We start from the raw sequence: 18728 nt of genomic DNA on the forward strand, positions 1-18728 counted from the left end.
AATGCTAGGGTTGCGGCCGGGAAACTACAACATGATCCTGGAATATCGTGGCAGAAAACAGTGCTTAGAGAATGACAGGAACTTGTCAAAAGGACAACAAGCCACCTGGAAGTAGCTTCTACTGACCAAATCTGATAATTTGTGTGTCAAAATATAGAATGATAAAAACATAACACATTGAATAAAATAGGAAGCCATGAGTCCAATGCTGATATAAATAATGAATAATGAATAAATAATGAATAAATGTAAAGTATGATAAGTGGATATTCGAAGTACCTTCACACAAAGTACTTATTAAAAGAATAAGACACAACCAACAATGCAAAGGCAACCTATGGAATGGGAGAAAATATTTGCAAATCATATGTCTGATAAGAGGTTGACATCTAGAATAAAAAAAACACAAAAAAAAACACACCCTGATTTCGAAATGGACAAAGGACTTGAATAGACATTTTTCCAAAGATGGTATACAAAAGGCCAGCAAGCATCTGAAAAGATGCTCAACCTCACTAATAACTAGGGAAATGCAAATCAAAACCACAATGAGATACCACCTCATACGCATTAGAATGGCTACTAACAAAAAACAGAATAATAAGTGTTGACAGGGATGTGGAGAAATTGGACCACTTGTGCACTGTTGGTGGGATTGTAACTGCTATGAAAAACAAGATGACAAGTTTCTCAAACCAAACCATGTGATCCAGCAACCCCGTCTTCTGGGTTTCTGCTTTTAAAAAAAATTGAAAGCAGGGTCTCAAAGAGATACTTGCACACCCATTTCAAAGCAGCACTAGTCACAGAAGCCAAGAGGTGGAAACAACACAATTTTCTATCAACAGATGAATGGATAAACAAAATGTGGTATATACATGCAATGGGATATTATTCAGCCTTAAAAAGGAAGGAAATCCTGCCACATGCTACAACATGGAGGAAGCTTAAGAATATTGTGCTAAGTGAAATAAGCCAGTCACAAAAAGACAATGTATGATTCTACTTATGAGGTATTTAAAATAGTTAATTCATAGAGACAAAGTAGAATAGTGGTTACCAGGGGCTGGTGGAAAGGGGAAAGGTGGAGTTGTTTAATTGGTATTGAGTTTCAAATTTTGCAGGATGATAAAGTTCTGAAGATCTGTTTCACAACAATGTAAATATACTTAGCACTACTGAATTATACACCTGAAATGGTTAAGGTGGTAAATTTTATGTTACGTGTTTTTTCCACAACATATATATATATGTTACTTTTCCCTTTTTATTTTAAAAATGATGTATGCATATATCATTTTTAAAATAAAAAGGGAAAAGTAACAAGAGTCCTTTACAATGGAGACACCATTTTAATCCAATAATCAAAATTATCGCCAGTAATGAGACAAATTGAAATCTTGTAAACCTGATAGCATCCAATGAGAAGAACACAGCATCCCTTCCGTGATTTCCTGCCAAACATGCGTAACAAATCTAATCATGAGAAAACATCCAACAATCCCGAACTGAAGGACATTCTACAAAATAACTGGTCTATAATCTTCAAAAGTGTCAAGGTCATCAATGTAAAAAAACAGGCTGAGAACTGTATCAGGCAGAAGGAAACCAAAGAGGCACGACAACCAAGCGCAATTTACGATTAGGAACTGGATCCTTTGCTACAAAGGCCATCACTGGAGCAACTGGCAAACTGTGAATGGGCTCTGACGATTAGATGGTTGTAATGTGTCAATGCTAATTTCCTGATTTTGACGGGTGCATTGTGGCTTGTATGAGAATGTCCTTGTTTGAAGGAAATAAGCACGAAATTATTTGGGGGAGATGACGTTTCAGGTCCCGACTTACTCCCAAATGGCTCAGGGGAAAAACTTTTTTATACTGTCACTGCAACTCTTCTGTGAGATTATTTCAAAATTTATAAAGTTACACCAAAAAAGTCCATGATATTCCGTTAAGTTAAAAAAACACAAAATGTACTATCCATTATGGGAGCTACTAACGACATGTAGCTATTTAATTAATTTAAAAATTCAGTCCTTAGGCACACTAGCCACGTGTGTGGCTGGTGACATGAAGGTAACATAAACTAGAACATTGCCAGCATTGCAGAAAATGCTATAGGACAGCACTGAGATAGCATAATTCCATTTTTTAAAAATAATAAATACAGAGATGGGTATGAGTATGTGACCTTTGGGAAGGTTAAGTAAGGTTAATTGTTAATTGGGTTATCCGTGGGAGGTGAGATTAGATGGGTGACGTGGTGGAAAATTTTCAGTTCTCATTACATATATTTAAAATGTGGGATTATGAAACATTAAAATATTTTTAGAATTTTTAAAATATTTATATATCTAAATAGCCATGTGTCCCTACCTAGTACCTGCCTGTATTTTTAAAAGCATGTTTTAGGAATTACCTGATGACAGTGAAGTTTTGAATGACCTTTCTTGTGACTAGGACCTAGAAAAAGGAAATTTAAATTTCACGGCTCTACCAATAATGCTTGAAGAGGCAAAGAGCTCATGACTGCCCCCTGCTTCACCGCCTCCCAAAGCAAGATCTTGCTCTCCTCACCTGACAACCCAAGAGTCCCAAACCAAGAATTGGGCTCTAACTGCAATAGGACAGACTGCTGTTAAACATGAGGAAGAAAATGTTGACAGTATCGACGTGTCACCATAAGGACAACAGATCATAAAAGGCTGAGGATGTTTAAAAAGAGAAGCGAACCCAGGTTTAGAGCCAAAGACCCAGGTTTGAATCCTGGCTTTTCTATCAAACCAGCAGTGTGACAACAGATGAGTTCACTTGACCGTTGGAGCTTCAACCTTCTCATTTTAAAAATGAGGATAAGATCGACCTCGTATGAATGTGCATGAAGTGTCACATACTGTTCTAACTCCTTTATGTATATTCGGTCACTTTATCCTTAAATCGTTTTTCTTTAAACTGTTGAAACTTCTGACATTCACCCCAAAATGTGCTTCTCCTACAGCCTTCTCTATCTCAGGAAATGGCTACTCCACCTGCCACTTGCTCAAACCAAAATCTTTGGGGTCATCCCTGACTCCCCTCTCTTCTTCCTCACATTCAGTCCATCAGCAAACCCTCATCAGTTCTACCTTCAAAATAGGTCCAGGCGTAGCCCCACTGCGACACTTCCCCCACAGTCACTCTGATCCCAGCCACCATCACCTCTTACTTGGGTCATGACACTGGCTTCCCAACTGCCCCTCTCCCCTGCCCCCCTCCACCTCCTGCTTAAACCCCACGTCAGTACAGGTCATATTACTCTGCTAAGAACCTTCCAAATGCTCCCTTCGCATGATCATGAGCTGGCCCTAGTCCCCCGCTGCCCTTGTCTCCATTCATTTCTCTCTCCTCTGACTCCATTCTAGCCACACCAGCCTCTGACTGTTATTTAGCCACGCTGCGCATGCTGTCTCTCTGCCTGAAACATTCTTCCCTGGGTATCCACACAGCTCATTCCCTCACTCCCTGTACTCACCAATATGAGTCTTGGAGAAGGCTTCTCTCACTACCCCTCACAAAGTAGTAACCTCTAACCTGCCTCCGTCTCCCACTTATCCCAATTTTTCTTGTTCATTTTTTGTGTTCTTTAACCACCGACCCAGAATAGAAGCTCCTTAATGCCAAGGACTTTTTGGTTTGGTGTTGTATCTGTAAACCCTGACCAAACTCCCTCTCCCCCGAGCATATGTGCTGATTGGAAATACGCTGGTTGAATTCATCTACATTTCAGTTCAGCCCTGTCAGCTCCCATACACCTCTCTACCTAATGGAGATGCCAGTTGCCAGAAAGCTGAGGACAGAAGATAAGCATTGGCATAAAGGGAGTGGGAGCAGGTAGGCAGCCATCAGAGAAGCTCCAGGGATCTTCTCTCAAAGAGGCAAAGGACCCCATGAGCTGGTAATCATTGTATGATAATGGAACAATGTGTAAATGCAGAATGATTCGCTGATGAGAGCTCCTTATATGTGAAAATCCCCCAACTACTGTGATCTGTTAAACTGAGAAATGCCCATATGCAGGATTTTTCAATTTGACCTCTGTGGGCAGGGCTATCCTCCCTATTGGTCTGCGGCTCACGGATCTCCTACCTGTACGACTTTGTCCATGGTTGCCCCTTTTTCTCTCACCTCCAGCATCTGCTTTCTGATAGTCAACCTCTGAATTTAGTGTTTTATATAGACGACTTAAGTTAATCTTCATGACTTTATGAAACAGATGTTTTATCATTACCATATTACCGACGGGGAAACTGAGGCAAAGAGCAGTCATTTACCTAATGTCATACAGCTGGTCTGCAGCAGAGCAGCCTAAATCCAGAACTCCCACTCCTCCTGCTCTGTGATGTCAGTAAAATCAGACAGACCTGCAGGGAAAGGGCTGGCTTCACTGGTAGGAGGCCTCCAGAAGAGAGCTGAGCAGTTCCTCTCCATCTCCACCTTACACACAACAAGAGAAAGTCTTTAATGGTAGCATGAATTTTAAGTTATGACAGGAATGAGGATTTCCTAACAGTATCTTTCAAGATAAAAACCTGCTCTCAGGAAAAGATATGGTGCCAGCTTCTATGCATGAAAATCACAGATGCTCATTATTGTCAGGGCTTAAACACCATGAGTCCGCTGCCTCCTTCCGTGTGACAAGCCTTCAATAAGGGAGCGAGGGGGGCACAGCCCTCACCTGCAGCCAACCATTCACATGCCAACTTCGGAGTATCAGAAAGGCCCTGAGGCTGAGAAGTTTAGAGCCAAGTAGAACAGGCAGATCCCTAACTTAAGGTACTCCCAAAGAAGGGAGCACACAATAAACTGAGTAGAAGGCCCATATGAAAGAGAAGGGAGTGAGGACAAACTTCCCCAACCTCCTAGGGTGACAAAAACTTTGTTACTCTCCTGAGGAACTGATCAGATTCTTCCTTTTAAATAATAAAACCACATTTCTCTTTCTTGCCTTGGCCTGCAGGGAGCTAAAAGCCAGGTTTCATAATCATCACAGTTAATGCTTATGTAAATCTATACTGACTTCTTCCATCTTCTTGGTCTTAATTGTGTACTTTCTAGTGAAACAACATGTTTCCCTTTTCACCCTGGATATTAGAGAGCTTATCGCCAGGTTTAAAAATCCATCATCACCTAATTATAAAGTCAATTAGAGCTAATATTTATGCCTATCAATATTCACTTCCCCTCTTTTCTTTTCAGTTGTAAGTTTTATTTTGAAATAATTTCACACTAAAATTTCAAAAATGGTACAGCTGCCATAGAAAATGGTATGGCAATTTCCCCAAAAGTTAAAAATGGAATTACCATATGATCCAGCTATTCCATTTCTGAGCATATATATACCAAAAGAACTGAAAACAGGATCTTGAAGATATTTATACGCCCATGTTCACAGCAACGTTATTCACAATAGCCAGAAGGTGGAAACAACCCAATATCCACCGACAGATGAATGGACAAACAGTGCAATAGATACATATAATGGAATATTATTTCACCTTAAAAAGGAAGGAAATTTTGACACACGCTACAACATGGATGATCCCCGAGCGCATTATGCTAAGTGAAATAAGACATTTACAAAAAGACAAATATTGTATAATTCCACTTACACTGTGTGATCAAATAATACAGTGCATGCTGCTGCCCAGTGCCATCCAACGGAAAGTCAGGATCTTCAATACAGGAAGCGGCATGTCGAACCTTAGTAACAGTGTGTGACAAGTTTCAACTTGCTCAACGCAGTCAGGTGTGAGCTACGGTGAGAGAAGGTGTGTTTTACATGCGCCGTAAATCATGGATCACGAACAACACATTAACATGAAATGGGCAAATGGTTTCATCCTCCATCATGACAATGCTCCGTGTCACACATCGCTTCTGGTACGGCAATTTCTGTCAAATAAAAATACTACAGCATGTCCTCATCTGCCTTATTCACCGGATCTGGCACCATGTGACTTCTGGCTCTTCCCCAAAGTCAAAATGACCATGAAAGGTAAACGTTTTCAATCGATTCAGGACATCGAGGCAGCCACGACAGCGCAACTAAAGACACTCATGAAAGAGGACTTCCAGAACTGCTTCAGAAAGTGGCAAGAACAATGGGATAAGTGTGTTTGAAGCGAGGGGGACTATTTTGAGGGGGATTAATGGCAATGGGTATTTTACTATAATAATTATTTTTAATTTAAACATTCACCATATTGTTTGATCACACCTCATATATAAGGTATCTAAAGTAGTCAAATTCATAGTGACAGAAAGTAAAATAGTCATGTCCAGAGGATGGGAGAGAGGGGAATGGGGAGTTATTATTTAATGTGTACACACTTTCAGTTTTACACAATGAAAAGATTTGGAGATGGATGGTGGTGATGGTTGCACAACACTATGAAAGTATTTAATGCCACTGAACTGTACACTTAAAAAATGGCTGAGAGGATAAATTTTATGTGTACTATACAATTAATTTTTTTCAATTGCAAAAATGGTTCAAAGAACTCCTAAGTACCCTTCACCCAGATTCGCCAATTGTTATGTTTGTATTTGCTTTGCCATTCTAAATATACACATAATATATCTCTGTATCATTTGAAAGTTGAAGAAATCATCTCCCTTAATTATCAAGTATTTAAGTGTGTATTTCTTAAGAACAAGGAGATTCTCCTACATAACCACAGTACAATTGCTAACATCAGGACATTTAAATTAATACAATACTATTATCTCATCGGCAGTTCATTTTCACACTTCACCAAAGGTCTCAATAATTCATTTGCTTCTTGACTCTGATTTTCTGTTAGGGATGGGGAGGCTTCAGAAGTAGAACAAGAGAGTGGGTCGGGGCCCTGCACAGCCCTGGGTTTAGGGGGAGGCTAGAAGAACGACTAGACCCCTCAAATTTTACAAATGATAGTAGTAAAGCTCCAGAAAGGGAAGGAGGCTGGCTGAAAGTCACGCAGCATATATGCCAGTGTGCCACCTTCCCACTGCCCCCAGCTCTGTCCCCTAGGCTAATGCCCACACTGCCTTCAGCAGCCATGAAAAACCCTTATTCCAGCTTTCTGCTGCTTCTCAGCCACCTAGAAACAACTCGTCCTCATTGTTAGCTCTGAACCTGTGATTACAGATTCTGCAACTCAACACTCTGGTGGTTAAGCGCCTAAATTCCCAAACAACAAAATGGCATCACAGCAAAATGGCCTCTGGTGGTACTATGGAAGTTGCAAAGTGACCCACCTCACCCCTTAGACTTCCCATAACCGGAATTTAAGATTTTTCCATGAGTTATACAAAAGGAATAGAGGATTTAAAGAATGCTTTTGCTTTCAATCCCAAGATGGGACTCTTATACACTTCCTATAACAAATACTGGCAACATCTCCCGTGTTTATTTTTCAAATGGGTTTTTTCATTTTCTCCCAACAGTGGAAGCTGTGAGTGCTGGGGGCTGTATTTTTGGCGCAAGTGGTCTGGGTGTGCCTCTTCAAGTATGACTGCGTTTATTTACATATGGAAAATCATTCCAGGAGGTGATTATATTCTCTAGCACAGTTCCGGGTTGTGAGTGCAGGATTTCTTTTATGAAAACAGGTGGCTCATTTGGGATAGATGAGTAACATGGTGTAACAGTAAACACAGAGTGATGCTGACTGCCTCCGAGGATGCCGGGCTGCGGGAAAAGCACACGGATTTCCTGAAACAACCACATGGTAGCCAGATGAACTTAGACAAGGCTCTTGCCTCTCTGGGCCTCAGGTTCTTCATCTGTCAAATGGGGATAACGCCCCCTCGTTAGTGGCCAGGAAATATTTTCAGGATAAATGATGGCCTCTGTCGAATGCCTCACACCAGGCCTGGCACCTGAGGGGCACTCAGTACCTGAGCCCAGGCCTTTCTCCTTTGTGGCAGATCACTGTGGGGTTCCCAACTCATGGATCTGTGCCCAGGTGGGCGATGAGGTCCTCTGTAGCACTGAAAACATAGTTTGCTGCTAACACATGTGCTAAAAGGTGTCACATTTGCTCCTTCTGAATGAGCTGCTCTCCTAAATACATCCTGATCTGTCCTCCCTTCCTGATTTGACCCGTGCTGCGTGCTGCAGAACGTCTTGAGAACCACTCTTCATGCTGACGCTCACAGCCTGGAAGCGAGGAGGCTCTCACACACTTACAAGCAACCACAAGCCCTCCCCATGCTCCCACCCACCCTTTCAACAGTAGCCCACCCACAGTGCATGTTAATGCTTCGACCTGCCTCTGCTCTCTCCCTCCAAAGCTGACATTAACCATGTCACTTAGTGATGAGTGTGGCAAGATGTCAGCCAGGACAGTTCCACCCCAAATCTCTTGGAGATGGCCTTTATCACTGATAATGAAAGCTTAGTGTTCCAAAGCCCCAGTTTCCTATTCCATTAAAAGAGGAAGAATCTCCGATGCCATATTGATCTCGGTCAAAAAGGTGCTGATAGCATCTAATGTGTATTGAGCACTTACTAAGTACCTGGTACTTTACATGTGTAACCCAAATGTAACTGGGGCCTCGTGCTGCCCACTCTCGGCTTGATTACAAAATTCAAAGAAACAGCAGTACTGCATAAAACCTAATTAACGGCCGGCCTGGTGTCTCAGGCGGTTGGAGCTCTGTGCTTCTAACTCCGAAGGCTGCCGGTTCGATTCCCACATGGGCCAGTGGGCTCTCAACCACAAGGTTGCCAGTTCAATTCCTCAAGTCCCGCAAGGGATGGTCCCTGCAACTAAAACTGAACACAGCACCTTGAGCTGAGCTGCCTCCCAGATGGCTCAGTTGGTTGGAGCATGGGCTCTCAACCATAAAGTTGCCGGTTCGACTCCCACAAGGGATGGTGTGGTGGGCTGCGCCCCCTGCAACTAGCAACGGCAACTGGACCTGGAGCTGAGCTGCGCCCTCCACAACTAAGATTGAAAGGACAACAACTTGACTTGGAAAAAAGTCCTAGAAGTACACACTGTTCCCCAATAAAGTCCTGTACCCCTTCCCCAATAAAAAAATCTTAAAAAAAAAAAAAAAAACCTAATTAAGAGCAATTTGAATGTTTATTTGGTTTCTCAAGAAAATGCCAAAGGAGAAACACATTCTTAATGCACAGAAAAGCTCTTTAAAGTCCTCTTTGGACGTTTCTCATTCTCAGGTTCTTCAGTTGCACAGTGGCTTCAGAAAAAGGCTTTACTCTTTCTCTACACCCAAGACTTACCGAAGCCCAGCCCCCCCAATCCCTCCCCACACACAGCGCCGCCACTCCCAGGTTGCTCTTCTGGTCTATTTTCTCACCCACCACTCCCCTATGATCTGCCTCCTATTCTGGAAGTTTTTTCTCTCACTTCACAGGAAGCGGAACCCAGAGGCCTTGGTGAGTACAATCCACCTTGTTGTACATGTACTTCTTTCAATCCTCAACAGCCAGTAAGTGGTGGAGCTGTGATCCTAGCCCAAAGGTCATCAGATTCCACAGTGAGAGACTTAGCAAGATGGCTGTCATAGAATAAGTGCTCAATAATAAGCTTCTCTCCCCTGCTCTGGTCCCATCATGTCTGCTTAAGAACCTTCAAAGGCTCCTTATTGCCTGGAGCAGGGATAAGCAAACTATGGCCTTCAGGCCAAATTTGGCCTGCCACCTGTTTTTGTAAATAAAGTTTTATTGGAACACTAAAGCTGCTTTCACCACACAGAGTTGAGTAGTTACAACAGAGACTGTATGGGTGGTAAAACCTAAAATATTTGTTATTTGGCTCTTTACAGAAAGGGTTTGCTGACCCCTGGTCTAGGGAACGGGGACTGCCTGCCTCTTATCCTCCTTTGGACCTGCTCGGAGCAAGTGCTTAATAAATACATTTTGAATGAACAAGATGTCCACACCATCACCTTGGAGCCACAGCCCTAAATGCAGACAGATCCCAAATTGAGTCACACTCTCTAACTTACCTGGTTCCAGAACAGTGCCACCCTGTCCTTGTAGGTCACAGACAGCCCTTCCAGGACGGCCACAGATGTCTCAGACTCCTTGACCCTTTGGAGCTATCGGGGAAGTTGAGATGATCACGTCCACTGCTTCTCTACCCTTTTACTTCCATATTCCGCTCTGATGGAAAAATTCCTACTCCTCCTTCTTTGCTGTACAACATAAAACGTTTTCTTTCAAATTCAACAAACAAAATTATAATGTTGAATGTGCTTTTCGAACTATACTCACCCCTCACTCATGAAAACTACTGACCTTGTCCAACTGGCTCATTTTGACACTGGGGAAACTCGGGTACAAGAAAGGACTCAAGGAGGTCCAGTGAGAGGGAGACAGAGCAAGTCTCTCCAGCTCAGTGCCCAGGTGTCCCCCAGACTCCACTCCTTGCCAGGGGTGGGGTAGGGGAGTGTTCAAGTGTGTGGAGTGGGGGAGGGCTCCTGCCTCTACTGGTGGCCCCAGGCCAGGCACTTGTGCTATCGTGGCCTCTCCCGGGCCCCTCAGAACTCTCAAAGCTAAACTATGGGGTTTCCCAGGGGAGAGAGGTGACTGAGCGCTGGGTGTGTGGTGCTGAGGCTGGAGGGAGACAGGAACCCTGAGTTCTAGGCCCAGCTCAGTGACAGGTGGCTGGAGATTCAGGGCCCCCCACAGGGATTGAGGAGCCCTCTTTAAGTCCAAACAACCGCCTCCTGTCTCTGGCCTGCCTCCTCTCCCTCAGGCTGCTCATTCCTCATCCTTGACCCTGGATGCCGCTCCTGTCACGCTGCCCATCTGTCTCTCTCTGGCTCCTTATACCTCTCCCCACCCCCACTTATGCCTCACTCTAGCCTCTGGCAACGCTCTGTCAGAGGTGCTTGATGAGCACTGGCAAAACAGCAGCCACACAGCCCACATATGTGTTTTGTTTGCCTAACACAGTACTTCAAAAACAATCTGAGGGCGGCTGGTTGGCTCAGTTGGTTAGAGCACCGTGCTCCTAACACCAAGGTCGCCGATTCGATTTCCACGTGGGCCAGTGAGCTGCACTCTCCACAACTAGACTGAAGACAACGACTTAACTTGGAGCTGATGGGAAAAACACACCGTTCCCCAATATTCCCTAATAAAAATTTTTTAAAAATAAATAAATAAACCCAACCCATCTGAATTAGTCGCTCACATTTAAAAACCAGTAGGCATCATCTTAAACATTGGGTTTCTTGGCTCTTTTGACAAATAGACTGGCAGTACTGGGCCTGCATTATTTCCTGGCATGGGGGCTAAGGAGCAGCTGTTTTCTGGATGGGAATGTGCACAGTCCCCACCATTCCCTGTTGCCTCCCCAGCCCTTCTGCTATGTTCCTTTAGCTGACCTGTGTGGCCTTGGAAGGCATTTGAGTTTGCAACCCATCTTGCTCACTTTGGTGTGAGCCCCACTTTGCCTCCCCATCCATCTCATCAGATAACACCCTCCCCACCCTGAGACCATCCCCAGTGAGACCATCCACACTTAGCCTCCTGCTGCCCCCAAACCTCTCTCCAGATCTACAGCTCAGCCCCCAGGAGGCCCCACTCCAAGCCCCACACCCCCATGGTGGTAATTCAGGAAACATGGTGGCCAACCCAGCATCCTTTATTGGGTCTAAACAAGGACCCCTGCATTCTTATACTGAGGTAGGAGCTCTTGGATTTTATACCGGGGTGCTATGATGGCTTGGACGACCCTCAGTGGGGGGAGGTACTTCTGGCGTGCCATAAAAATGGGGTAGCCTTTAGTTTTCTTGTGGAAGCTACACAAATCCAGCATCACAGACTTGGGGCTGTAGATCTCTTTCTTCTTGGGCCGGACTGGAGTGAATGGTGGCCGTTGGCGAGGCTCCACCAGCAGGCGCACCAGGTCCTTCCGGAAGATATTCCAGCTGTTCTCCATGAGGAACTTCTGACACATATCTGCATCGCTGAAGGTAAGGCACAAAGGCTGAGGTTCCCATGCCAGCCCCTGCCCCTCCAGCCTTGCCTCCTGCCACTCTTTGCCATCCCTAAACACCACGTGCTCTATCCCACCTCTGTGCCTGTTCCCAGTCTCTTCTCCCTGCCTCCTTTGCCTTTTCACACTTTCCTCCCCTGGTCCTGTGCTGTTCCACGCAGTGGCCAGAGCCACATGTGGCTACTGAGCACTGAAGTGTGGCCAGTCTGAATCAGAGATGTGCTGCGAGCCTAAAATACACACCTGATTTCAAAGACTGAGAACAAAAAAAGGAATGTAGACTGTCTCATTAATAACTTTTATGTTGAAATGATAATATTTTAGATATACTGAATTCAATAAAACGTATTAAAATTAATTCCACCCATTTCTATTTACTTCTTTAATGTGTTTACTGAAATTTTAAATTACATATGTGACTATTAGCCATCAGGGAAATGTAAATCAAAGCTACAGTAAAATAGCACTGACGCCCACTAGGATGGCTATAATTAAAAAGACAGTAAGTATTGATGAGGATGTGAAAATATTGGAATGAGGGTTCAATATATCGCTGGCGGGAATGTAAACTGGTGCAGCCACTTTGGAAAACAGTCTGGCAGTTCCTCAAAAGGTTAAACAGAGTTAACTTATGACTCAGAAAGCCTACTCCTAGGTATATACCCAAGAGAAAGGGAAACATATTTCCCACAAAAACTTCCACAAGAATGGTCATAGCAGCATTATTCATAATAGCCAAAAAGTAGAAACAACCCAAATGTCCATCATCTGACGAATGGTAAATAAAGTGTGGCATATACATGCCATGGAATGCTATTTGACAAGAAAAAGGAATGAAATATTGATACATGCTACAACATGGATGAACCTTGAAAATATTATGCAAAGAAAGCAGTCACAAAAGACCACATATTGTAAGATTCCACGTATATGAAATGTCTAGAACAGGCAAATCTATACACAGAAAGCAGATTGGTAGCTGCCTTGGACTGGTCATTGTGCTCTGGCTCTACTCTGCCCCTGCCCTCACAGCCTGAGAGGGTGGGGCAAATGGAGGAGGGTGGCATGGACTCAGCACTCACTGGCTTATGCACTTCTGAGACCACAGCAAAGGACGGGCATGTTCAACTTCCATTGACTCACCTGTGCTCTCACCGAAGGAGGGAAGCCTAATAAATCACTATCAGATTAAAACATTCTTCTGGCTAGATTATATTGACCAGGGCTGAGTCAACTTTGATCCATAGAGATCAAATTAATAAAAAATCCAGAGGTCAGAGTGGGCCACAAGCTAGTAGTATACCAAAGGCAGCTCCTACCACCTTACGAGAGTTGATTGTTGCATCTCTTCTCAACTCCATATTCAGTGACATCAGGTTGGTAGCTCAAAACTGGCCATGGTGGGAGTGTGCACACCACAGAAACTGGCATACACTTCAAATCAAGGTTACCTGCCACCTCCAGTTGTTAAACATTCACCAGCACAACACTGGAGAGTCTCTACTTTAAAAGTTCCATTAACTCCAATAACAACAACAATTTCTTACATAATAACAACAATACTATCTGACCTAGCACTTACCATGTGCCAAGCACTTTACATTTGTTGACTCATTTAATCCTCACCACCACCTTATTTCACAAACACTGAAACTGGGGCTCCAAGAGGCTAAGGGACTCACCACATTCTATGAGGGGACAAGCAGGTCTTTACAGATTTTTAGGGGTCTTTTTTCCAAGTTAAGACAGACAAGATTCTATGTCACTTCCTGATGCTGAGGGGCCTACTGATTTCTACGTAGTACAGTTTTTCACAAAGCAGGCTAGCTCTTTAGTTCCAATCCCTGCCTCACTTGCACTGAAAATTTCACCTGTCCTTGTAGGCTGTACAACTCCAACCCATGATTCCTGCTAATCCCCATCCTCGCTGGGCAATCCCAGCACTAAATCCCACTCTGTGCTTTGGTTTTTAGGCTCTTCTTCACTTTGACTCTTGGAGATGCCCCTTCTTGTGAACTCAGCTATTGATCCTATTTTCCATGGCACTCTCTGTGTTGTTTAGGGTGAGAGGTTTCAGGGTATCTTGCCCATGGCATTCACAGGACAGGTGTCTCAGCCACTGACTGTGTGATCTTCAGGATGTCATAGCTCCTTTCCTAGGCCTCACGGTCCTCAGTTAACACATGGAGGGTTTGAGCTAGAAAATGGATATGATTTCTGCCTGCTTTAGCAGCCTAAAAAACCATGAGTTCAACAATTAATGAATGAGCCAGAATTCAACCTGTCAGCATTATGGATGCCTGCAGCCAAGTGCTGACTGAGCAGTACAGATGCTGAACGCCCAAACATCTGCCAGCCCCAAGTCTATGTAAACCTTTCCTGAATTTCAATTCAACAGACATAAACTGATACTCATCATGTGCCAGGCATTATGGGAGGAGCTAAGGCTCCTTAAATCCTTCCTTGGGTAGGTAGGTGGCTCTGAACAGCCATTTTCTATATTGGTAGTATGGAGGAATCAGAGAACTATGGCATCTTTGAAGGGCAAGGAACCACCAGTGTTTCCCAACTTGCTTTTCTCACAAAACTGCCCCAATTTGGGCCATATTTACAGATTATCTGTTCTTTAATTTACTAATGATTTTTCTTAAATCTACTAGTTTCTTTTATTAAATATTTACTTTGGCTTTGTTCTAAGCAATAAGATCTGTCAGAGGATGGGTTTAATGAGCTGTAAAAGCTAGTCAAGTTATATTTCTAATTCACACTAGAATAAATACATAGCTGTTAAAACTAACAATGCCAAATCGTGTGCCACCTAAAATCATCTTGTAAACCTTCTGTGATTATGTTCCAAACTTTGGGAAACACAATCTAGTCTAATTTTCTTGTTTTGCAGATTGGAGTCTGAAGCTTCGAGGAGGGGAAATGACTTATCCCAGGTCCTATAGCTCCCACATCAAATCTTCTCATGTGCTTATGGGACATCGCCGCAGTAACTCAACAGAGCTGCTTGACTTTACTCCTCTTTCTCTACCTGGAATCACTTGCTTCCCACACCTGTCAGCAAAACCACGTCTGATCACAATATCACCACAGGAAAAGAACAAAGGGGAGGATGTAAAATTGTACAATCAGTATGAGCCCCATTATGAAACTCTGTGGGCCTATTTGGCACATGTCCACGTGGAAAAAAAACTAGAAGGAAATACACAAAATGCTCATTGGGATTGTTGGAGAAATGCAAATGATCTTGGTTTTTGCCTTTTTAGATGTTCAGCATTTTTCCGCACTGAGTATGCCCCATTCAGTCAACATTTATTGAGCACCTACCAGGTACTGGACTGGGGCGAGAGATGACAAGCGGATAAAGCCTTTATGATACAATTAATCAAGTGGTGGTGAAAGAGCTGTACAAATTACACGGCTCCCAACAGCTGTAATACAACATGTACAGCCAGTGACAGAGCCGAGGAGGGAGCATGACGAGTGTACAGAAAGGGCTACTTACCCCACCGAGGATCAGTCAGGAAAAGTTCTCTGAAGGAGATGAAGCTTAAAGAATAAGCAGGAATTTATTGGAAAAAGAGGGGCAGGCTTGGGGGATGACAGAAGGGCCTGCACTGACAAAGGTGAATCTGAGCAGGGGCCAGGAGGTGATCTGCCTGGGTTGTTGGAATGGGTTAGCGGTGGCAGGAGGTGCTGCAGGGGAGTTGAGGGGTCAGACTATGAAGGGCCACTTATGTGGCATTGAGTCTGCACTATATGCTATAAGCAGTGAGATACCACTGAAAGGTTTTAAGCAAGAATGGAACACGGCCAGATAGGGTTTCACCAAGAGCACAGTATGCAGAAAAAATCTGGCGAGGGGGAGACTGAGGCAGGGGGACCTGTTGCAGGAGTCTAGGATGGGGGTCCCAAAGTGGGGGTGGGGAGCACGTCACCCAGGGAGGTGAATAAGATGAAGAAAGTAGTAGGGGGTGTATAAAGAAAATAGTAGGACTTCATTTATATTTGTCTTTGTCTTATTCTTTCTAAATATCCATTTTTGTATGTTGATAATGTACGTGATACATTATTAGTACAGCAATATATAGATATAAGTAAAAATAAATGAAATAATATGTTATTTGTATTACATATATATTCTTAGAGAGAATATGCTCAAACATTTTTTAGTAAGAGTGTGAGATCAACATAGTTTTTTGACCATTGTTGTGGGCAATAGATTAATTTTTACATAAAAAAAAATTAGGTTTTTTTTCCACATGATAAAAGTATTCACTCTGGAAAATTTGGAAATGAGAGAAAAGTAAAAAAATGTTTTATTGACTCTCATAATTTAATTTTTAAAAATTATAAAACTAATATAGCATCATTACCAAAAACTTGAATAAAGAAAAAAATCCATTTGAAATGTCACTACCCTGACCCAAGTTTTACGAAATATCTTTTTTCCCTCTTTATAAAAGCAATGCATACTCACTGCAAAAAACAAACATAAGAAGAATATATAACTAAAACTACAAAGTCCCTTATGGTCCCACCTTCCAGAGAGAATCTCTCTGGCATAGTCATTACCACAGCAATTATCATTTTTGCTTATTTCCTCCTACATTTTTTTCCATGTAAGTGTTTTACAAAGTCATACTCATAGTAGATACATAATTTTATACCCTGTCCTTTTCATTATCATTATATTACCCATTTTACCCTCCTGCTGTAGAACCATTAAACTTAGGATTTTTAATAAAATAGTTATAGTCTATCAAGGGAATGGACCATAATTTTCTAACTATCCTCTTAGTGTGACATGTGTGGGTGGTGGTTGCTTTTCTATTGTGAATATGGCTGCTCTGAACATCCTAATACATGTAGTTTTCCCCATAATTTAGTTATATAAAGATATATTCACAGGTGGACATAGTTTCAAAGGGTAGGAACAGTTTTATGGCCCTTGAAACATGATGCTAAAATTATCATCAAAAAGATTGAGCCCATTTAGAATATAACAACAACTACCAGTTTCATTCCACCCTTGTCAACATTAGGTTATTCTTTTCTGTCTTTTACTAAAATAACAGGTGAAAATGTGTTCATTTGATCTGGTGAGGTGTACGCACATATCCAGTACTGACCTGGGGTACTCGATCTTGAACTTGGACAACTTTTCTGTTATCTCACTATCCATCAGTTCACAGAATTTTTCTTTCCTCACCCTTATCACCTCAGTTCCCAGGCTCACTAGGATCAAGGGCCGAGTGTCTTGTTGGTTCTCCGGGAGGAGGATCTGGTGAAGGCCCTAGAGAAAAGAAGTCGCAGAAAATTCCCCCTCAGAGACCATCCACTTCTACCAGATTTTCGAGATGGGAAAAACAAGACCCCAGACAGGAAGTGAACCCATCTGAGGTCATTCAGCAAGTGGTGGGGAGAAGTCCAGGGCTCCTTTTGCTACATGACATTGAATCCTCTGACTCCTCAAATGAGAAGAGCCCTTACGGCACTTTGTCCACACCTTACCTCCAGGCAGCAGGCTCTCCAAGAATCTCACTCAGAAAGCTGCTCTCCAGAGGACAGAATTTTACGTTTTCCCCAGTGTTCTCCTTTTCCTTGTGCCAAATAAGCCCATTTTTCTCTTCCTTGGGACTATGACGAAAATCAAATAGCTAGAGCTAGTCCTCCTCTCTAGACCTTCCCTTTTGGAGCCTCCACACCCTCCCCTTTCCTTTGCTGCAGGCCTTCGCCCATAAGTGCATGTCCCTGCTGAGCCTCAGTTCTTTCTCCATCCCGTACCGACTTTGGGGGCCAGTGGCCTCCTCTCTGCAGCTTATGATGCCCCTTTGGCTCCCTGGCATGGATTCTTATTTGGTTGTATCTGGAGGGGGGATGGAGATCAACAGGCATACGTGTTTGTTCTACAGAGAGCGTAACCCCTTTTGAAGAAGAGACCCAGAGATGGGGCAAAGCCAGGACTAGAACCCTTGTTGCTGAATGCTCAATCCAGTGCTCACGCCTCAGCCTTGCAGCTACTAATTAAGATTCAGGTAAGAAGGGAAGTGGAGGTCAGTGGCCCCAGAGCCCATAATGCCCTTCTGTCTTGGGCTTAAGAAGAAAGGAGGCCACAAACCAAGAGGTCTGTTCTACAGAGGCCATGTGGGATTGGAAATAATCCTGGCTTCAGAAGGAAGATCCAATTGTTTACTTGTTATGTAACTTTGGGCAAGTTACACCTCCCTGGGCCACTGCTTTCTCATTTATGAACCGGAGGTGAGACTACCTGCCCACGTCTCCAAGGGATTCTGAATTTGAGGGATGTGAAGTGGTGTCACATCCAGCACGATGAGGGTTGTGGGGAGCGAGGAGGGAGGCACAGGGTTAAGAAAAGACAGTAGCCAGGAATAGAGTTTAAGTGCGAGGGCCAAGGGACCAGCAACCTCAAAGACTGGGCTGGGGTGCCTAATCAGGCCTACGCATTAGCTTTTATTAGTTAGGAGGGGAAGCAAAGGAGATAGAGCTTGTCAATCTCAAGGTCTGTGAATTCCATACACTATAATAGAAAACTGATTCAAGCCAATCACCCTTGCCTGCAGGCAGCTGCACCGTAAGTCTCAGGATGTTTGTACTTCCCCAAGGGACCAAACATACATACATATGAATAGATGGAGAGCACATCATTGAATTTCTTCCCTGCAGGTTTTGGGAAGGAATGCAGTCACAGAGGCAGAG

The 18728-nt window shown here is 43.3% G+C and overlaps 1 protein-coding gene across 1 annotated transcript in view; it reads right to left on the reverse strand.

The window, feature by feature from the left end:
- Positions 1 to 11632: 11632 nt before the first annotated feature.
- The window catches only part of CNBD2 (cyclic nucleotide binding domain containing 2), a 56055-nt gene continuing 48959 nt past the window's right edge, over positions 11633 to 18728 (reverse strand). The window contains exons 12-13 of the mRNA XM_019733030.2: positions 17141 to 17304; positions 11633 to 11973 (exon numbers count right to left, since the gene is read on the reverse strand). Of these exons, the coding sequence (XP_019588589.2) occupies positions 11658 to 11973; positions 17141 to 17304 (480 nt within the window). The 3' untranslated portion in view covers positions 11633 to 11657. The remainder of the gene's footprint in view (positions 11974 to 17140; positions 17305 to 18728) is intronic.

Source organism: Rhinolophus sinicus, linkage group LG13 (genome assembly GCF_036562045.2).
Source record: "Rhinolophus sinicus isolate RSC01 linkage group LG13, ASM3656204v1, whole genome shotgun sequence".
Classification (NCBI taxonomy): Eukaryota; Metazoa; Chordata; class Mammalia; order Chiroptera; family Rhinolophidae; genus Rhinolophus; species Rhinolophus sinicus.